This window comes from Drosophila arizonae, chromosome X (assembly GCF_054131065.1).
Source record: "Drosophila arizonae isolate 15081-1271.41 chromosome X, UAZ_ARI_1.0, whole genome shotgun sequence".
NCBI classification, from domain to species: domain Eukaryota; kingdom Metazoa; phylum Arthropoda; class Insecta; order Diptera; family Drosophilidae; genus Drosophila; species Drosophila arizonae.
In genome coordinates this window covers 20,138,927-20,155,800 of record NC_142927.1, presented here as the reverse complement: position 1 = coordinate 20,155,800, position 16,874 = coordinate 20,138,927, and the positions used below count along the sequence as shown (strand labels likewise).

The 16,874-nt window shown below is 40.8% G+C and overlaps 5 protein-coding genes across 13 annotated transcripts in view; 4 read left to right on the top strand and 1 right to left on the bottom strand.

Annotated features, from left to right (window-relative positions):
- Window positions 1–1,348: 1,348 nt before the first annotated feature.
- Rbm13 (RNA-binding motif protein 13) lies at window positions 1,349–8,142 on the bottom strand. 2 transcript variants are annotated; one of them, XM_089473059.1, is made up of 5 exons: window positions 7,984–8,142; window positions 7,879–7,925; window positions 7,015–7,813; window positions 6,337–6,526; window positions 1,349–1,488 (listed from the first exon to the last, which is right to left on the bottom strand). In XM_089473059.1, exons 1-4 carry the CDS (start codon window positions 7,996–7,998, stop codon window positions 6,338–6,340), a joined length of 1,050 nt encoding a protein of 349 aa, XP_089329185.1. In that variant the 5' UTR covers window positions 7,999–8,142; the 3' UTR covers window positions 1,349–1,488; window position 6,337. The 2 variants fall into 2 exon arrangements, with proteins under 2 accessions (XP_089329185.1, XP_017870829.1); XM_018015340.2 differs by lacking the exon at window positions 1,349–1,488 and having other exon boundaries at window positions 5,874–6,526.
- Window positions 2,282–4,475, top strand: e(r) (enhancer of rudimentary). 7 transcript variants are annotated; one of them, XM_089473063.1, is made up of 3 exons: window positions 2,282–2,442; window positions 2,801–2,894; window positions 3,075–4,475. In XM_089473063.1, exon 3 carries the CDS (start codon window positions 3,086–3,088, stop codon window positions 3,398–3,400), a length of 315 nt encoding a protein of 104 aa, XP_089329189.1. In that variant the 5' UTR covers window positions 2,282–2,442; window positions 2,801–2,894; window positions 3,075–3,085; the 3' UTR covers window positions 3,401–4,475. The 7 variants fall into 7 exon arrangements, with proteins under 7 accessions (XP_089329189.1, XP_089329191.1, XP_017870843.1 ...); XM_089473065.1 differs by having other exon boundaries at window positions 2,982–4,475; XM_018015354.2 differs by having other exon boundaries at window positions 2,801–2,910.
- A 409-nt stretch (window positions 8,143–8,551) lies between the features above and the next one.
- Window positions 8,552–11,922, top strand: LOC108619045 (uncharacterized). Of its 2 annotated transcripts, XM_089473051.1 has the most exons (5): window positions 8,552–8,913; window positions 9,033–9,416; window positions 9,478–10,132; window positions 10,199–11,291; window positions 11,418–11,922. In XM_089473051.1, exons 1-4 carry the CDS (start codon window positions 8,813–8,815, stop codon window positions 11,255–11,257), a joined length of 2,199 nt encoding a protein of 732 aa, XP_089329177.1. In that variant the 5' UTR covers window positions 8,552–8,812; the 3' UTR covers window positions 11,258–11,291; window positions 11,418–11,922. The 2 variants fall into 2 exon arrangements, with proteins under 2 accessions (XP_089329177.1, XP_017870820.2); XM_018015331.2 differs by having other exon boundaries at window positions 10,199–11,848.
- Window positions 11,923–12,277: 355 nt separating this feature from the next.
- Uros1 (Uroporphyrinogen III synthase 1) lies at window positions 12,278–13,552 on the top strand. Its single transcript, XM_018015345.2, has one exon. The coding sequence runs from the start codon at window positions 12,552–12,554 to the stop codon at window positions 13,359–13,361; it is 810 nt and encodes a 269-aa protein (XP_017870834.1). The 5' UTR covers window positions 12,278–12,551; the 3' UTR covers window positions 13,362–13,552.
- Window positions 13,553–13,742: 190 nt separating this feature from the next.
- The window catches only part of Moe (moesin), a 28,020-nt gene continuing 24,888 nt past the window's right edge, over window positions 13,743–16,874 (top strand). The window contains exon 1 of the mRNA XM_018015333.2: window positions 13,743–14,265. The gene's annotated coding sequence lies outside the window, so the exon portion shown is untranslated. The remainder of the gene's footprint in view (window positions 14,266–16,874) is intronic.

Here is a 16,874-nt window from a genome sequence, read left to right as displayed (position 1 = left end):
GATTTCTAATATCCTATTCGCTAACATTCTGATAGATAGGCGAAATTTAATAGCGGACTTTAAAAGTTAAAATAAAGTAAGCCTGTAGTAATTTAAAAATATATATAACAAAAATTATATATTATAAAAAAAAAATTTTAAAATTCCATTAATATTTTTAAAATACTTTTGTATATTAAAGTACATTTTATATATTTTTTATTAATGTTTTATATCATTTTTATTGTTACAAATATCAAAAATACAACATATAAATTTTATATATTTTAATACGCCTTCTTTATATTTCTCCCGAATGGCTGGCGAATGACTTTGCGATATTTTGAACAATTAATGATTTTATTATACTGTTATTTCGATATTTTCTGTAAAATATGATAAATCTTTATGAAAAAGCACTTTTAAAAACACATTCAAAATGTTATTCCAATTAGAATTTAGCATAACACTTGGGAAAATAGATAAAAGTTCATTCACCTCACTCCACCTTATCTCACAAATAAGGAAACAATTATAAGTTTTACCCTGACAAGGACAATGGGTTTAACGATGCTCACTATTAATATTATCGCACTAACTAAGGTAACTCACCTGAGCAGCTTATAGAGCAAGTCAAAGCTCTTTAAGCAATTCATTTTAGCAATTAAATTAACAATGTGGAAATAATTATAATAAATTTATAATTAAAAACTGCGAATTTGGTTGAACGAAATACGAAATGAAACTAAGGAAACGAGTTCGTAAACCCCAGAGTCAAGTTTCACAGTAAAACAAAACAAAAACTGAAATAAAAACATTAATTCTTAAGGGGCTAAATAATTGAAATTTGAACGTGATAAAAAATAATTGAATTAGCAGTAAAACTAGCCGTAAAATAAGTCCGGCAAACTACTATAATTAGGGAAATTCCAATTTGAATCGAATTGGAGAACTGTTTTGCTACTTCTTCTTCTTCTTCGTCTGCTATGCAACACTTAAAATCGAAGTGCCGTCATAAACGAGATGCCAAAGCTTAACGGTTTTTTTCGCGGAATAACTGTTAAATTAAAAATTGGCACAGCTGTCAAATCAATTGGGAATTGAATAATGAGAGAACGTTGGATGAAATGCAAAGGAAAGAGATCGCGCGACAAATCAAAATCAAAAATGAAAAAAAAAAAGAGAAACAAGTTCAAGGCCAAACACACACAGAGACACTCACCTGCCATTGGCTGTTCCAGCAGCTGGCTTCGGCGCCGACGTCACAAGCGACGCTGTCACTGTTGACGTCTCCGTTGACGTCTCTGTCGACGTCGTTATCACAGTATCGGGCAGCACGGGCCTGTAGATGAGCGGCTTAACGTTGCGTTCGACGTCGTCCAGGAAGACGACATCGTGCACGGGTATCAGCCGATGATCGGAGACATTGAAGTGGAGGTCGCGGAAGGGTCCGTGCAAGAGGCAGCGCAGCGTAGACGAAGCAACGACGTCCGTCTCATGTGGCGGCAACTGCAACAAGCATAACAAACTCCAATTAGATATATGTATATGCGTGTGTCGCCAATTGGCATTCAAATTGGAATTAAATATTGGGAATTGGAATTGGATTCAGCACCTTGATTTTGCCATTGGCCGCAGAGAACATTTGTCAGAGAGCAGTGCACAAGGAAAACAATAATATTAACTACTAGAAAAACCACATAACACGCTCAGCGGCGTCAACTTGTAATATATGTATGTATGTTTGTATATACACAGCACAACACAACAAATAATAAAAATAAAAATAAATAATAAAAAAAAAGCAACAAAAACTTTCAACACGCGTGCGTCGCGTCGCGTTGGGCAGCGGCAAAAAAAAATTTGAGGGGAGCCAAACGAAAAAAAAAGAAAAGACATAAACGCAGCCGAAACAAAATATATACAGCTGAGGCAACGATGCTTATGATTTTGTTATTTATCTTGTTTAATTAATATGTTTGTGCCACATGCACAAAACATTATGCTGCGGCTGCGCCTTCACTTTGCATTTCACTTGCCCAATGCGGCAACATTGCGACAGCAGCAGCCAGCAGCCAGCAGTCAGTAGCAGCAAAAACAATAACAATAACAACAACACGCAAAATCAGGCACAACCGCAATTTAATTTTACTTAAACGACTCGCTCGCTCGCAACTGGCGCCGCTCTCCAATTGGTCCATGGAGACGATCAGTTTGAATCAGCTGTGTCTAACTGGCCGCTCTGAACGGCACGCTAGGTGGCAACGTACGCGCACAGTGCTGCCAGACAGCCCAGCCGGCGGGAGCACGGCAACACTGATGCGCATTGTTAGGCAACACTGGCTGTACAGAAGCAGCAGATGCAACCACAAGCCACTAGAAAAATGGAAAAATTATAACGTTTAATATATACACTACACACACAACCCACACAGTAACACAAAATTTTACATTAATAAGCAGGTAAGTTTGGTCTTATGAAACACATGTTAGTCTTGCAGCAAAACAATGGCCAACAATTATGCCGCCGCCTGTATATGTATACGCGTGTTTGCTTGTGTGGGCCTGTCGGCAGAAGCAACGACAGCGAAGAGAGAGGGAGAAAAAATGTGCCGCTGGCGCTGCCGGTGTCTCGCATCGCAATCTATGTACATATGTATGTATGTAAATTCAGCGGCGATTGGAGCAGACAATGTCAAAAGAATAGACGAAAATTGCAGTGGACGCAACGTTTGTTATTATTATTATTTAATTTGAATTTGCATACTTAAGTGATGAGCATGTGTGTACAATAATGTTTGTGTTTTCCTCTCGCTTCTAGAATTCATGCGTTTGCTGTACTGAATTCAACGAACTTCGCAACAGGAACAACAACAACTACAATAGCCCAACTACGACAGCAGCAGAGGCAAGAGGTACAGTAAGAGAACGGTATGCATTTAACAAATAACATTTAACAAGAAAAAGCATGAAGACTAACCCAAAACTCTCTTTTGCTCTAGGCGCTAATATTTTGGTTGAAATTTTAGTTTTTATTCCTTTTCTGTTGGTTTATTTTCTATTTCTCTTTGTATTTGTTTTGTTTTACTGCATAGATAGCATAGATATGTCACACACCATTTTGCTGGTACAGCCGGGCGCGCGGCCCGAGACGCGAACCTATTGCGATTATGAGAGCGTCAATGAGTGCATGGAGGGCGTCTGCAAGATCTACGAGGAGCATCTGAAGCGACGAAATCCGAACACGCCCACCATTACGTACGACATCAGTCAGCTGTTCGATTTTATCGATACGCTAATCGACATTAGCTGTCTGGTCTATCAAAAGAGCACCAATACCTACGCGCCCTACAACAAGGACTGGATCAAGGAGAAGATCTATGTTCTGCTGCGGCAGGCGGCGTTCAGTCCAAATGCCTGAGATGGCCTCCACTGCTGACTAGCCAAACACAACCAAAAAAAAAAAAAACCATCATAGCCTAATATCACAGTTTCAATGGGTCTAAGATATAAAAGCAACACAGCAACAACAACAACAACAACAGTAAACAAGAAAGTGCGGAAAGAGATACTGCATTGATTCAATAATCATCAATCAATAACTTCAGTCATTTGCAGCTAATTGTGAATTGAATTGTGAAAAAGCAAATGAGAAGGAGAATAATATTCATTTACTAGCAGCAGTGTGAGATGATGGGACAGACGAATATTGGATTCTAATTTCAATCTTACCTGAACGTAGGCAGCGAGTGTATTACTTCTGCCATTTTTTTGTTGTTTTTTTTTTATAGATATATATATATATATATATATATATACTATATATGTATAGGCATGTGCACCTACGGACGCTAAGTGAAAAAGTTCTTTTTTTAATCTACTATGTATGTAAGAATATCTATTATACATACATTTGTATTTGATTGGGCGATCATACGTGAAAGATCAACAATGATTATGTTAAAATTGTTACAATTACAGAAATAATTATCTCTTGAGCATAAGAAAATATGATTGCATTATAATGCATAATACTTTAAGCGTATTTCTGGTCAATACAGCTGCAGTCATTGAAACAGTAGTGAAAATGAGCTATGAATACTGGGCTCGATATCAACATAGAAATTATTAACAATATATATGTTAATATTAATATTTGTTTTGTACAACATTCAGTTGTTTTACCACTATATATATAAATACATATTGAATTTTGTATTTCATTTTAATTTTACTCCTTTTTCTGCCCGAAGCATATCCACTACTATTTGGTTGAACACTGCCTGCCGTATTGACAGCTTGCCGCCTCTCCCAGTCCCAATTAAATATAAATGCTATGATATGACATAACATGACATATTTTGTTAGATTTAATGTAGGTTTAAGCGAAATTTAAATTTAAATTTATTGAATACATAATTTTATTTTGATTTAGAGAGATATGTAGAAAAGCCTCTATCATATTTTATTTTAATAAAAAAAAAAATTGAAGAAAATATTGGAGTGTGTAAATCTTTATTTTTACTATTCAATGCAATTTATATGAATTTCTGCCGTGAAATAAGTACAAGTAACTGGGACAAATTCAGAAAAATCTACAAATATCAATAGAATTTCTTGTAAATCGTAAATTAACTTTAAATAGAACTCCCTTGCATTGGTCGTATTGGCATTGAATTAATCAGAATTTACATCATTTTGTTGTCCAATTACTCCCATTTTTGAATTGGCATTTTTGTATCAAGAAAATAGTAGTAAATATATACTACTACTATACTACTATTTGCACAAGTGTCTAGCTAAATATAATTTATCTGATATTACCCGGAGTCACTTTTGCATGCATTTGAAGACTAAAAATATATAAATCTCATTTGATTTACACTCCATTACCCTTAAAAAAAATACACATATACAACTGCTGCTGAGACACGAGCCTAGCTATCTCCAATTAGAATGATAATATATTATTAGACAACAACAAAATCCCATGTGCTGCCGTGTTTAACATTAGCAATTTTTATCACACAATGCAGCAAAAAAGCTCTTGAAAAGTTTAGACTTTACTTTCATCATAAAATAAGTCAAGATATGTAAATATATGCACATACATATGTACATCTCTCTCAACAGCAATGCGTATGCATATGTATGTATATAAATATTTGCTTAGACAAGTGCTAGAAATTTATACATACATATGTATATACATAGATATTTCTGTACTAATATTTTAATAAAAAAAAGCTTTATTTTATTCTAATAGCGGTCAAGATCTATATGTATGTCTATCTCTTTCCCTCCCTCTCTAAGCTAGCAATGTATGTATGTATGTGCATAACTGTTTAGCCAATAAAGTCTAGTTTAGTGGATGCTGCGTAGTTGCATTTTGTTTTTGTTTGTTTATATTTTATAAATGAAGCGAAGCACTTGATATTAGTTGATGTTAGCCAAGTCTAAAAGGAAAATGAAGTTTTTGCCATTAGCTAAACAAATTGAGTTCAATCGCTTCACCTTCAGTGTTGCAGTTTGAACCGCAAAAGTGAGAACCATAAAATCTTGTTAATTGGCAATTGTTGACAACTTTATTTTATCGGTAAGTATGCGTATGCGTGTGTGTGTGTGTGTTTGTTTTATGATATATAGAACCTTTGGTCGTTTTGGTGATATTAGCGTCAGTAGCCCGTAACGAGAATAAATAACAAAATACAAACAACAATTGCAAAGCTGAAGCTGAAGCTGAAGCCGAAGCTGGCTCAGCAAAAGCCTTGAGGGGCGTCTGCGTCGACGTCGCCGTCGCAGTTAGCGTCGCCACAGCTGCATTGAACTTGGCGTGCATTTTATATAAATACAAACATAAATAAGTATATGTATGTATATGTATACATACATAGAGATATTCAGTTATCGTTCTTGTTCGTTTTTTTTTATTTTTTTTTTAATTTCATTTTTTTAATTGGCCAGGCAACTTTTGTTGTAATTGAATGTAAAAAACTAAGCAATTTAATATAGTTACTGCGAACTGGTTTTTGCGACTTCACAGCAAACATTTAAAGCCAGGCAGCCAAATAGCAACAACAACAAATGTCAATGTCAAGTTCATGCCATATTTGGCCACACACAGACACGCACACACACGCGCACGCATGAGATTTGAAATGCAAGCGCTATTGCTATCTCTTTCGTTTTAGAGTAGAATTTTAAAAGCTTTGGTTTTTTCTGATTTTTTTTGTTTTTTTTTTTTTTTTTTTTTTCTTGTGTTTTCCTTCTTATTCACATTACAATTTAATTAGATCTATACAAACAAAAATGATAGTCGTATATTATCTCCTCTTCTTTATTAAACGTTATTTCTACCTCACTTATGACGCATTTGCCGTGCTGGATTAGCCTCAGCTTCATATTCAACTTCATATTCCACTTGCAGTTTCGGTTTGCCGCGTCGCTTAGCTGCAACTGTTGTTGTTGTTGTATCCTTTGTTGTTGCCTTTGACTTCTTATCCTCGGAGCTGCGCTTCTTTGTGGGTTTCGTCGGCACGTGGGTGTCCTGCATAAAACATTTACGTTATTTAGCACTGCTTATTATAGTCGTTCTTTTCAATTATTATTATGAATTTTTATTTTCTGTTTTTGGCAATTTGTCACTCGAAAAGCGCGCTTTAGGTTTCGAGTCAATATGCGCGCGCGCGCGTTCATCGACTGCCGTCGCCGTCGTCGCTTGATGTGCATGGTGCTATCAGCGCCGCAGCCAGCAGTCGAGAACGGCGGCAGCGACGCCGGCAGCGCTGTCGTCTACTTTCTGCCGGCCGGCAACAAAACAAAAAACCAACTTGTCTTGTTTTCATTGCAAATTATGGTAATTAGACTTGGGCAGTGCCTGATTTTTGCATAAGAAACAAATGCGAAACAAAACAAATTCTGAGCGATGCAAATGTCAATAATAAACTCAGTCGAATGTAAAATTGCCAATTGAAGTGAAAAATAGAAAACAAAAACTAAAAAAACATAATAAATCTGAACAATCTGAGTTAGTACCTCAATATCATCCTCATTGTCATCATCATCGTCGGACTGCGCAAAGTCGCTGTCCATTTCCACCTCTTCGCGCTGGCCTGAATCGCTCTCCTCATCTTCATCATCATCATCGCCGTAGTCCTCTTCCTCGTCTTCATCATCATCGCTGTCCGCCTCGACAAACTCTTCTGTATCGTTGAGTGCACGTCGCAGCTCCCTGGCTTCATCCACTTCCATTTCCGTCTCATGCTCGCGCTCTTCCTCTTCGTCCTCCTCCTCGCGCTCGTCCTCATCCTCGTCCACATGCTCCGCTTCCAGCGCCTTGTTAAACGCCGTCTGTGAGAAATTGTAGATATCCTTGTACGTGCCCATCTTCAAGCGCGTCAGCAGCTCCTTCTCAATGTGATTATCGATCTTGGCCGCGATGAGCGCCTTCTGTTCACGACGCGCTTCGCGTCGTTCGATCTTCGTGGACAGCGGCACAATCAGCTTCTGGCGGCGCAGCTTCAGTCTTCGCATGCGCATCAGATACTGTGTGATCTTCAGGAATCTCTGCTTGTTTTTGGCTATCATGTATTTGGGCCAGAATACCAAGTTCTCGTTGATCTGCTGGATGGCCTTCTCGAAGTTGCGCGACAACTTGATACGCTCCCACAGCTTGCTCGGCATATGTGCCCGTTCCGCTGTCTTGATGAACAGATAAATGATGCCCTTCTCCTCGCGCACTGTTGCATATTGTGAGTTGGCCAGCGGGCAGGTGCGACGCGTGCACAAGCCCGTCAGATTGTATTCATGGCGACAGAAGGTGCGCGTATCAGTTCTGCAAGGAAACGTTTGTTTGTTCCTAATGTCATTTCCATTTTAATTCAATTTATTGGCACTTACTTGACTTTGTGTGAGCAGAAGGATTTGTTGATGATGCTCCAAACGACCTGGGCGGGAGTGAACAGTTTTATTTAGGTTTCACTTAATTGAATTTGGCATACTCACATCGTCGTGTTGCATTTTGTCTCAATGTTTTGATTTAACGTTTCAGTTCTGTATATTATGAATCAAATTAAATACTTTTTGTTAACACGTGCAACGTGCTAGCGGCTTTCAAAACACACGGCTCGTGTTTAGCATTCGCATGTCTACGTTTTCGTGTGGCCACCTAGCATAATCGATATATCGATAACATATACATTTTGTCTATGCAACTAATACGCTGCACGCGAAACATGACATGATTCCAATGCTTAATTTACTGTTTTTATGCAAAAATGTATATTATTAATTTAGTACAATTAATATTATAACAGCATTTTCATTCATAGTCCTATTACAACCAGTCAATATTTTTGCATGTACGCAGATTTATAATTTGCATGCAAATTATTATTTATATAAATAAGCATGAATATATTACTTATTTAATGCTGTGCAGTAAAGATAGTGTTGGGTAGCTTGGCAAATCATTTATTATTCTTTAATAAAATTGCAAGTGGCCAATTGCTCACCGCTGCCATGTTGAGCAGCATACCTTGCCACACAGCTTAAGACATTTTATTCAATAGTGCCGGCTATCGCCAGTCGTGTTGACCGTATGTCATTTAAGTCTATCGACATCGATATTGCTTTAAAAAAACTGACATACAAGGACACAAGAGCTAGCCGCTGTCACTGCCCGGTTTTCTGTAGTTGTAATATACATACGTATATATAAAATAGTTTGACGTTTATTTTCTGACATTTTATCGTGGCTGTGGCTGGAAGTAGTACAAGTCAAATAAAATATTTTAAAAAACTTTTACAACCTGAAAAAAAAAAACCAAAAACTATGAAATCGCTTCTATTAATGATTGCCGCCAAGGCGCTGCCGATTTTGGCGCTTAGTTTTGTGCTCTGTCTGCTGCTCTACAAGATGTACGTGCACGTGCGGTAAGTAAGACAGAAATTTTATTCACATAATGTGTATGTATGTATGTATATCGGTATGGGACTTGAGGTAACAATTATGCTTCAATTTATGATATATATGTATGTATCTTCGTGGTTAGCTCACGTTTCGGCATAACGGTAAACTGCTGGTTCTGTAACACAAACTCGCGCGTGCCGTACGGCAATCGCAACAGCTGGAACTGTCCCGAATGCGAGCAGTATAATGGCTTTACCGGCGATGGTGACTATAATCGTGATATATTCGCTCAGCGCGACTGCAGCATACGCTGCGACTCCTCGATGGAGAGCAACAGCGGCATCATGCGTAACGGGCTCTGTGCCAATGCTTACTATGGCAACGCTATGGCCGGCGGAACGCCGCCACCGCAAGATAACGGACTGTGCGACCAGTGCAACGAGGCGCAGCGCCTAAAGATTGAGAAGCTGGCCCAGTTCGAGCCGCGTATCGAGGCGCGCTTCGACCAGGAATTGAAACGCTTTAAGTGAGTAGCCCAGAGAGTATTCTCTTCTGCTCCATAGATTCACTCATTCGCTTGCCCGCAGACAAGAGCTGGAAGAGCGCTATCGCCTCTGCACCACCTGTGAGCGCCATGTCAACCGTGTGCTCCACGAGAAGAAGAAAATGGTGCTGGGCGCTAAGCTGTTGAATTTCATTATGAAGGGCGCCGCCTTGCTCAAGCAGCCGCACTATGAGCGTCTCGCTCATGCCCAGAAGCAGCGCTGCCTGATGCGCTACCAGCTCTGGATGAAGCTGATGACAATGGTCAACATCGTCTGTCTGCTGTGCACCCTGCCCACGGCCACACCGGAGCAGTTCACCGAGTTGCTGGGCAACATACTGGCCAAGCCCGCCTATTTCGTCTACACGCACGCCCTGACCATGCTGCATCTGACCATCGCCTATGCCAGCGAGTGGCTGGCCGCACAGGCCTTCCTCTCAAAGCTCTGGATGTTTGCCGCCGTCGTGGGCAAACTGGTCTTCTACACCGTGGGCACGCCGCAGTCCCTAGCCGACGAGGTCACCTTCAACAGCTGCTACACCAGCTTCTATCCGTATGCCATGCTGGTCATCAGTTTGATTAGTAACCTTGTCTCTGGATTCAAGTTGACTCGCTATACCGTGCTGCTCGTCCTGTGGAGCATCTATGCCAAAGGCTCCTTTTTGATCTTTGAGGCCATCAATGGGATCACCTTCATTGTGAGTACTCTTAATCTTCCATGTCAATTGCTACTCCAAGCTTCACTAATCCCATTCCTGCCAAAGCTGTTGGGCAGCTTGTCCACCCTGATCCTGTTGTATATGCGCGACGAGAGTCGCCTGGAGCATCTGTCGGCTTCCGAAAGCTTCCATCGCCTGTGCACAGACGAGTGCATCAACGACGAGGAGACTATCAGTATGATCAGCGAGCAGCTGAGCTGCAATGCGAGCAACAACAGCAATGCCAGCAACCTGTCCGTGCTGAACTCCAACTGTCCGACTCCGAGCCCGGCCCCGACTCAAGTGCCAGCCCGGACCCCGACCCCGAGACCGAATCCGGCCCCACAGCTGCGCAGCGGCAGCCTCAACAGTCTGGGCAAGCCCCTTATTGCGCCTTCGGTGTTGTCCATGGGCTCGCTGCGTGTCTCTTCGCAGCGCACACACCTCAATCCGATGTCCCCATCCCCGGTGCCTTCACCGACGCCAGCCTCCAGCTACAATCCCAACTATCACACCCAGACGTCCATGTACTCGGCCGGCAGCTTGGACCAACAGTGCTGGCGCCGCAACTATGCCGTGGGCGTGAGCACGATTGGAGAGGATGGTATTTGGCAGCGCAGCGGCATTAACTCCAATTATCAGACTTCTGGACAGACAATTTATGGCCTTGATCAGCGTCCGATGACGCGCTCCAACAACAACTTGCTCTATCCGTCGCACCTCGTATTGCAGCAGCAGCAGCGCGAGAGCAACATCTCCGCCTGGGTGAACGCCACCAGTGTCCATACGCAGCCGGAACTGCTACATGAGCCCAACACCGCCAATCTATTGCAGTGCAACAACAACAACACTCGCGACCTCTCACGCACCTCGTCCCAGTCCTCAGGCTTCGAGTCGCAGCTGGGCAATCAGCGTCCCGAGCCATCACAGTGGGGATCAGTATCCGGACAGGACCAGGCATCGCTGAACAATCTGAATCCGAGTGTGGGACGCGATTACCCATTGCCGTTGCGCGTGCAATCGCCTCAGGGCTCGCCGTACGCTGGACAGGTGGTTCACGATATTCGTCCCGGGGATCTGTTGCGCAAGTGGATGGAACGCGACGGAACCGCCAAGGCCAATTGATTAATCATCTAGTCTTCTTCTAGTTCATTAGTTGGTTTGTGTTCATTCGTTAAACTTTCAGGTTTTTTCTTTCTAATTTTTTTATTTTCTTTTTCTTTTCTTCTTCTTTTTTTTTGTTGGCTTGAACAATAAAAACGAAACACTAACCATATTACTATAGCTATATAACTATAATAGTATAACGACTCAGGAATCAAGGACGCTATATTTCATAGATATATTTACTATATTAAGATCTTGATTAACGATATCTTTTGAAACTAAAATTATAATTAATTGTAGAATAGTTTTTAAAGCTAACCGAACTGGATCGATCTTAAAATTTAAGAAATGTTGAAAAGAAAAAACCTGAGAAAAAAACATATATATAGATATACTAACTACCCCGGTCCAGTTCCCCAGCAAAGTCACAAATTTTTATTTTAAAAGATATCCTAACATATAATGGACAGAATAGTTCAAATATTTATTACAATCTGCCAGAATATTGTTATATATATAGAAAAAAAAAAAAAAAAAAAACAACAAATACTTCAATATTCTACCTTTTGAATGAAATAAGAAATATATGCATTTATATTTGGAAACAAATTTATTTTTATTAAAAAAAAGGAAATAACTAAAATAGAAAAAAAAAGAGATTAAAACATATGAGACTGATCAAATATTTTAGGTTTTCTTTTAGTTTCATCATTAAAAAATATTTAAGTTTCCTAATGTGGTAACAATTAAATGAATGAATAACTGATAAAATATGTTTATATTTTTATCTAAAGATATAAAATTTAATAAAAAATATATTTAATAAAGTATGAGACTGCCGTAACTAAAATCGAAATAAAATTAAATTCATTCAAGCTTAAAAGAAATATTTAGTTTTTTTTTTTTTTTTTTTTTACATTTGTTTAGCAATTGTAGAAAAATATTAAATTTTATTCTCTACATTCATTTGTAAGTTTCAAATAAATTCTGCTTTCGCCCACTGTGGCTTTGGCGCGTTGAGCGGAGCTACTTTTGCACTATCTGGCAACACCGCGGCAGGCCGGCAAAACAGCTGTGCGAGCAGTGCAGCAGCAACAATAAAAATAAAATAAAAATCGTTGGGCCACTGGCCAACGGCGGCAGTAATAAGAAGGAGGCAGAAAGTAGGAAAGAAAGAAAGGAAAAAATAGCGCTGCAGTTGCATAGGAACTGCGACTGCATTTACTATATAATCGGCATACTTAGATATATAGATATAGCGAAAATCGGCGATCGATCGTGACGAGACAGAGAGCAAACGTCAAACAGCAAGATGAGCAGCCAGCAGCGGACGGTGATTATATTCAAATCGGAATCGGAGAGCACGGATGTCTACGCGGAGACACTGCTGGCGCACAACTTTCAGCCGTTGTTCGTGCCGACGCTGAGCTTCGGCTTCAAGAATCTTGAACAGCTGCGGGCCAAGCTGCAGACGCCGGACAAATATGCGGGCATCATCTTCACCAGTCCGAGGTGTGTTGAGGCCGTTGCCGAGGCACTGCAGCTGGCGGAGCTGCCCAGCGGTTGGAAGCTATTGCATAACTATGCCGTCGGCGAGGTTACGCACAATCTGGCCATGAGCACGCTGCAGCAGCTATTCACCCACGGCAAGCAGACGGGCAACGCCCGGAATCTAGGCGACTTTATTGTGGACACGTTCGATGGATCACGGAATCTGCCGTTGCTGCTGCCGTGCGGCAATCTGGCTACGGACACGCTGCTCTCGAAGCTGGCGGAGAATGGTTTCTGTGTGGATGCGTGCGAGGTGTACGAGACGAAGTGCAACCCACAGCTGGCCGAGTGTATGGATCGTGCCCTGAAGGCGGAGAATATTGAGTTCCTGGCATTCTTCTCACCCTCCGGTGTGAATTGTGCGTATGAATACTTCAAGGCCCGCAACATTGCGCCGGATCAGTGGAAGCTGGTGGCCATTGGGCCTAGCACTCGCCGCGCCCTGGAGTCGCTGGGGCTGAAGGTACTGTGTACCGCAGAGCGCCCAACGGTGGAGCATCTGGTGAAGGTGTTGCTCAACCCGCAGGAGAGTCGCGAGCGCCTGCTGCGGGAGCGCCTGGACGTAGCATAAGTGTTTTTGTTTTAATTACTTCGAGTTGAATCTATCTCCATCTATCTCTATCTCTCTCTCTTTCTCTATGTGACCTCGATGAGTACAAAATTAGTGAGCCCAGCATGAAATGTTGCGCATTATAAGTTATTTTTGACGCCCGATACTCACCTCAATTGAAGCTAAATAAATTTGTTTTTTTCGTATCTAAATTTACATTTGGCCGACATTTTTCAAATACCAGCTGCACCCGCCAACACAGTTATCGATAGGCTGTGGGGGCAAGCAATTAAATACCAGCAGTAAAAAATAGCTGCCGATAAAGTAAAATAATCCTACGATATCGAAATTATATCGAGTTCTTTCTTTTATGTATCGAAATATGTATCCATCTCTAATATAACTGATCGCCAGCTCGCTTTCCTTTAACTAAGTTACTAATAATAATAACAAATAACAGCGCGTTGGGGAATTTATATAAAAATTGGATTCAAATTACATCGCATTGCGCATTGAGTTACCGTCACACACACATACGCAAGTCTGTTTAGGCACAAAGGTGAAGGCACCCAATAACAGTTCGCCATACTTTTACACACTGAGAAGGGCCGCCAGCAGACAGTGGTGCTGTCTTTATTCGTGCTTTGGGTGACAAAATTATCGATACTATCGATTATGGTGCAGCTCTAGCGACAGCGACAACGAAGTAATTTTTGTGCTTTTGTGCCCGCCGCGCCACTGAAGCAGTTTTATTCTATTATTTTTTTTTCGTTCAACTTTTGTGTGATTTTCTGCGCATTTATAGCCAATAACAAACAGCGATAGTATTTTGGCGTTTGTGAGTGTATGTTGCGTTGTACATAAAACTAAAACGAAAGAAAAACTCCACGCAAACACTTTGTGCCGGTGTCAGCCAAAATTGCAGGTGAGTTCAGCCAAGTTAATTGGTTTTCATATCCTACATCTTTTCCTGGTATATGCAGTCGTACGAGAGTACCTAGTACAGAAGGTTTTCTGTTTTTTAAATATTTTTTTTTTGTGTGTGATCATGCAGCATTAAAAGCAATAAAAATGAAGTGGGATGGCAAGAAAGCAACCAAGAACCGAGCAAACGGAATGAGTGTGTAACGCAATGTTGAAATACCGGTGTGCGCGGCGTCAGTGTGCATACATGTGCCAGTATGCGTGTGTGTGTGCCAGTATGCGTGAATGTGTGCTAGTGTGAGAGAGAGCGCGACTTGAGTTGAATTGGTTTGAGTGAGTCATTAACCGGCCTGCGCGCCGCTTTGTCAACGTTTTCTGTTTTTTGGCATTGCAAATTGGCAAATTTGCCGTTGACACTTTTTATATTTGTTGTATTTACTTGCTAAAACATGCAACTAACACAGTTTCGTTGTCTGCCAGCGAACAGCAACAACAACAAATCAGATAGTGAGAGTGAGAGTGAGAGACATTTCGCTGCATGCTACGGCTTAGCTCTCTTCGCCGCTGCTACTGCCGCCGCCGTTTTAAATCAAATTCGCCAAAAAGTCTGTTAAATATTTGAATTTCAGTGCCAAGCTTGAGTTCTCCCTAAAGTATTAAGCGCGCGCGCTGTGCGCTAGAGCGAGACAATGGAAAATAATGTGAGAACTAATATATGCATTTTGTATTTTGTGTACATGTATAAATATATATATACTTATGTATGTATATATTTGTTATTGGTGTGCCGGCTGCCATAAATCACTGTCGCTGCCCGCCGGTTACCTTTTGCTGCTTATTATTGTTGCGTTAGGCAAAGCGTGTGAAAATTGCAGTCAATGCCGCCTCGCAACCACCGTTTTTCCAGCGGGTCGTTCAAAGTTTTTCCACTTACTCACTTACTCATACACGCATACATACATATACACGTTATGTTGCGTCGTCTTGTATTGTGTTACTGTCTTTCTTTGTGTCTGCAGGTCGCTTACTTCCGTTTTATGTGTATGTGTGTCTATTCATATGTATGCTAGTCCAACAACAGCATATTATCTCATTAGCATAAAGACGCATTTTCCAGTTAGAAGTCTTAACATTGTTCCAATTTATAAGCTGAACCATTTTACAGAATTTGTTTGGATTCTGTGTGAGTTTTGAATACGGTCTAATAAATTCACATTTTACCAACACATATGTATATTCCTATATATGCACATATGAGTACATATACATATACATGTGTGCTAGGTGGATTAAAGAGAACAAAACGAAATTCCCAATCCTGATTTGACTAAGAAAAAAACCTGGCAGCACTGGTTTGATGGCTGGCCTGCTTCTACCATACACACATGCACGCATGCATATATGTGTGAATGCATGTGTGTGTTTGTGTACGAAAGTTTCGAAATTTATTGAACCGGGACATTAGTTAAACGCTTTGCTGTTCTGGTTCTTTCTGATTTGTTCAGCATCTCAATGGCTTGACATTCCCATGCCATTTGTAACGGTTTGTCTTGTGGCAGCAAGAAAGCAGCGCAAAAGAGGCAAAACAAGAAATAAATAACCACAAAAGCGAAGCCTATGGGCACCCAAGTTCTAAGCTCTAAAAGCAGCCAAGATCTTCCCACTTTCGTGCTCTTCGCCGTGCGCGCAAGGCAAAAAGACAAAAAACATTGAGCCCGTTTGAGAGAGCGAGGGGCAGGCGCTGGCAAATGATGTAGCAGCGGATGCTGTGGCGCAGTTGTGCTCAGTTGTTTACACTCGCTCACTTACTGGCAACGCCAATGGGCTCTCGCTCTCTCTCTCTCTGTGTGTGTGTGTGTGTGTCTGTTCATTCATTATTTGATTTATCGGCCAAAAGTAGAACGATTCGTAATTAGCTTGTTGAACATGCCCAAATCGGGCGGGTGACCGAAGCTGTGTTAAAATCTCTTTCTATCTCTATCTCTCTCACTCTCGCTTACTCTCTCTCTTGTTCTTTCTCTTTCCCTCTTCCATCGCTCTCATCAATTAACACCTTATGTATATATATCTCCACATATTCATTGCTGTTCATCCAGCAAACTGAGACAAAACCAGTTTGTGTGCCAGTGTTGCCATTTTGTGCGAAATTTGCGTAGCTACCCAACGATTTTCTGTTGTTTTTATTGGGCTGAAGAGAAGAAAACAAAACGCCGAGAAGAAGCAACAGCAGCCACAGGTAAGCACCCAACGTTGACGTTGCTGCTACTGATGTGCGCGTGTGATGTATGTATATATGTGAGCGTGAAATATAAATTAGCACAATAACACTTGAATATTCGATATTAATTTGTGTTAAATATTCTAAAAATAAGTTAATTTGAGTTGGCAATTAAAGTTATAAAATTTATTATTGTGTAATTAGGACTGATGGCACTACAGGTTGAAGATATGCAAATTGTTTTTGGCTTTCACTTTTCATGCACGTGCCATCCCTCGTGACTAGTAATGTGCACATCACTAGTTGCGCCAACGACGCGACGCTATTGTTGTTCGTTCGTCGACGCCTTGGTCTTCGGATATTGTGTTCTGCTCCTCAGCTGCGCCTATGTG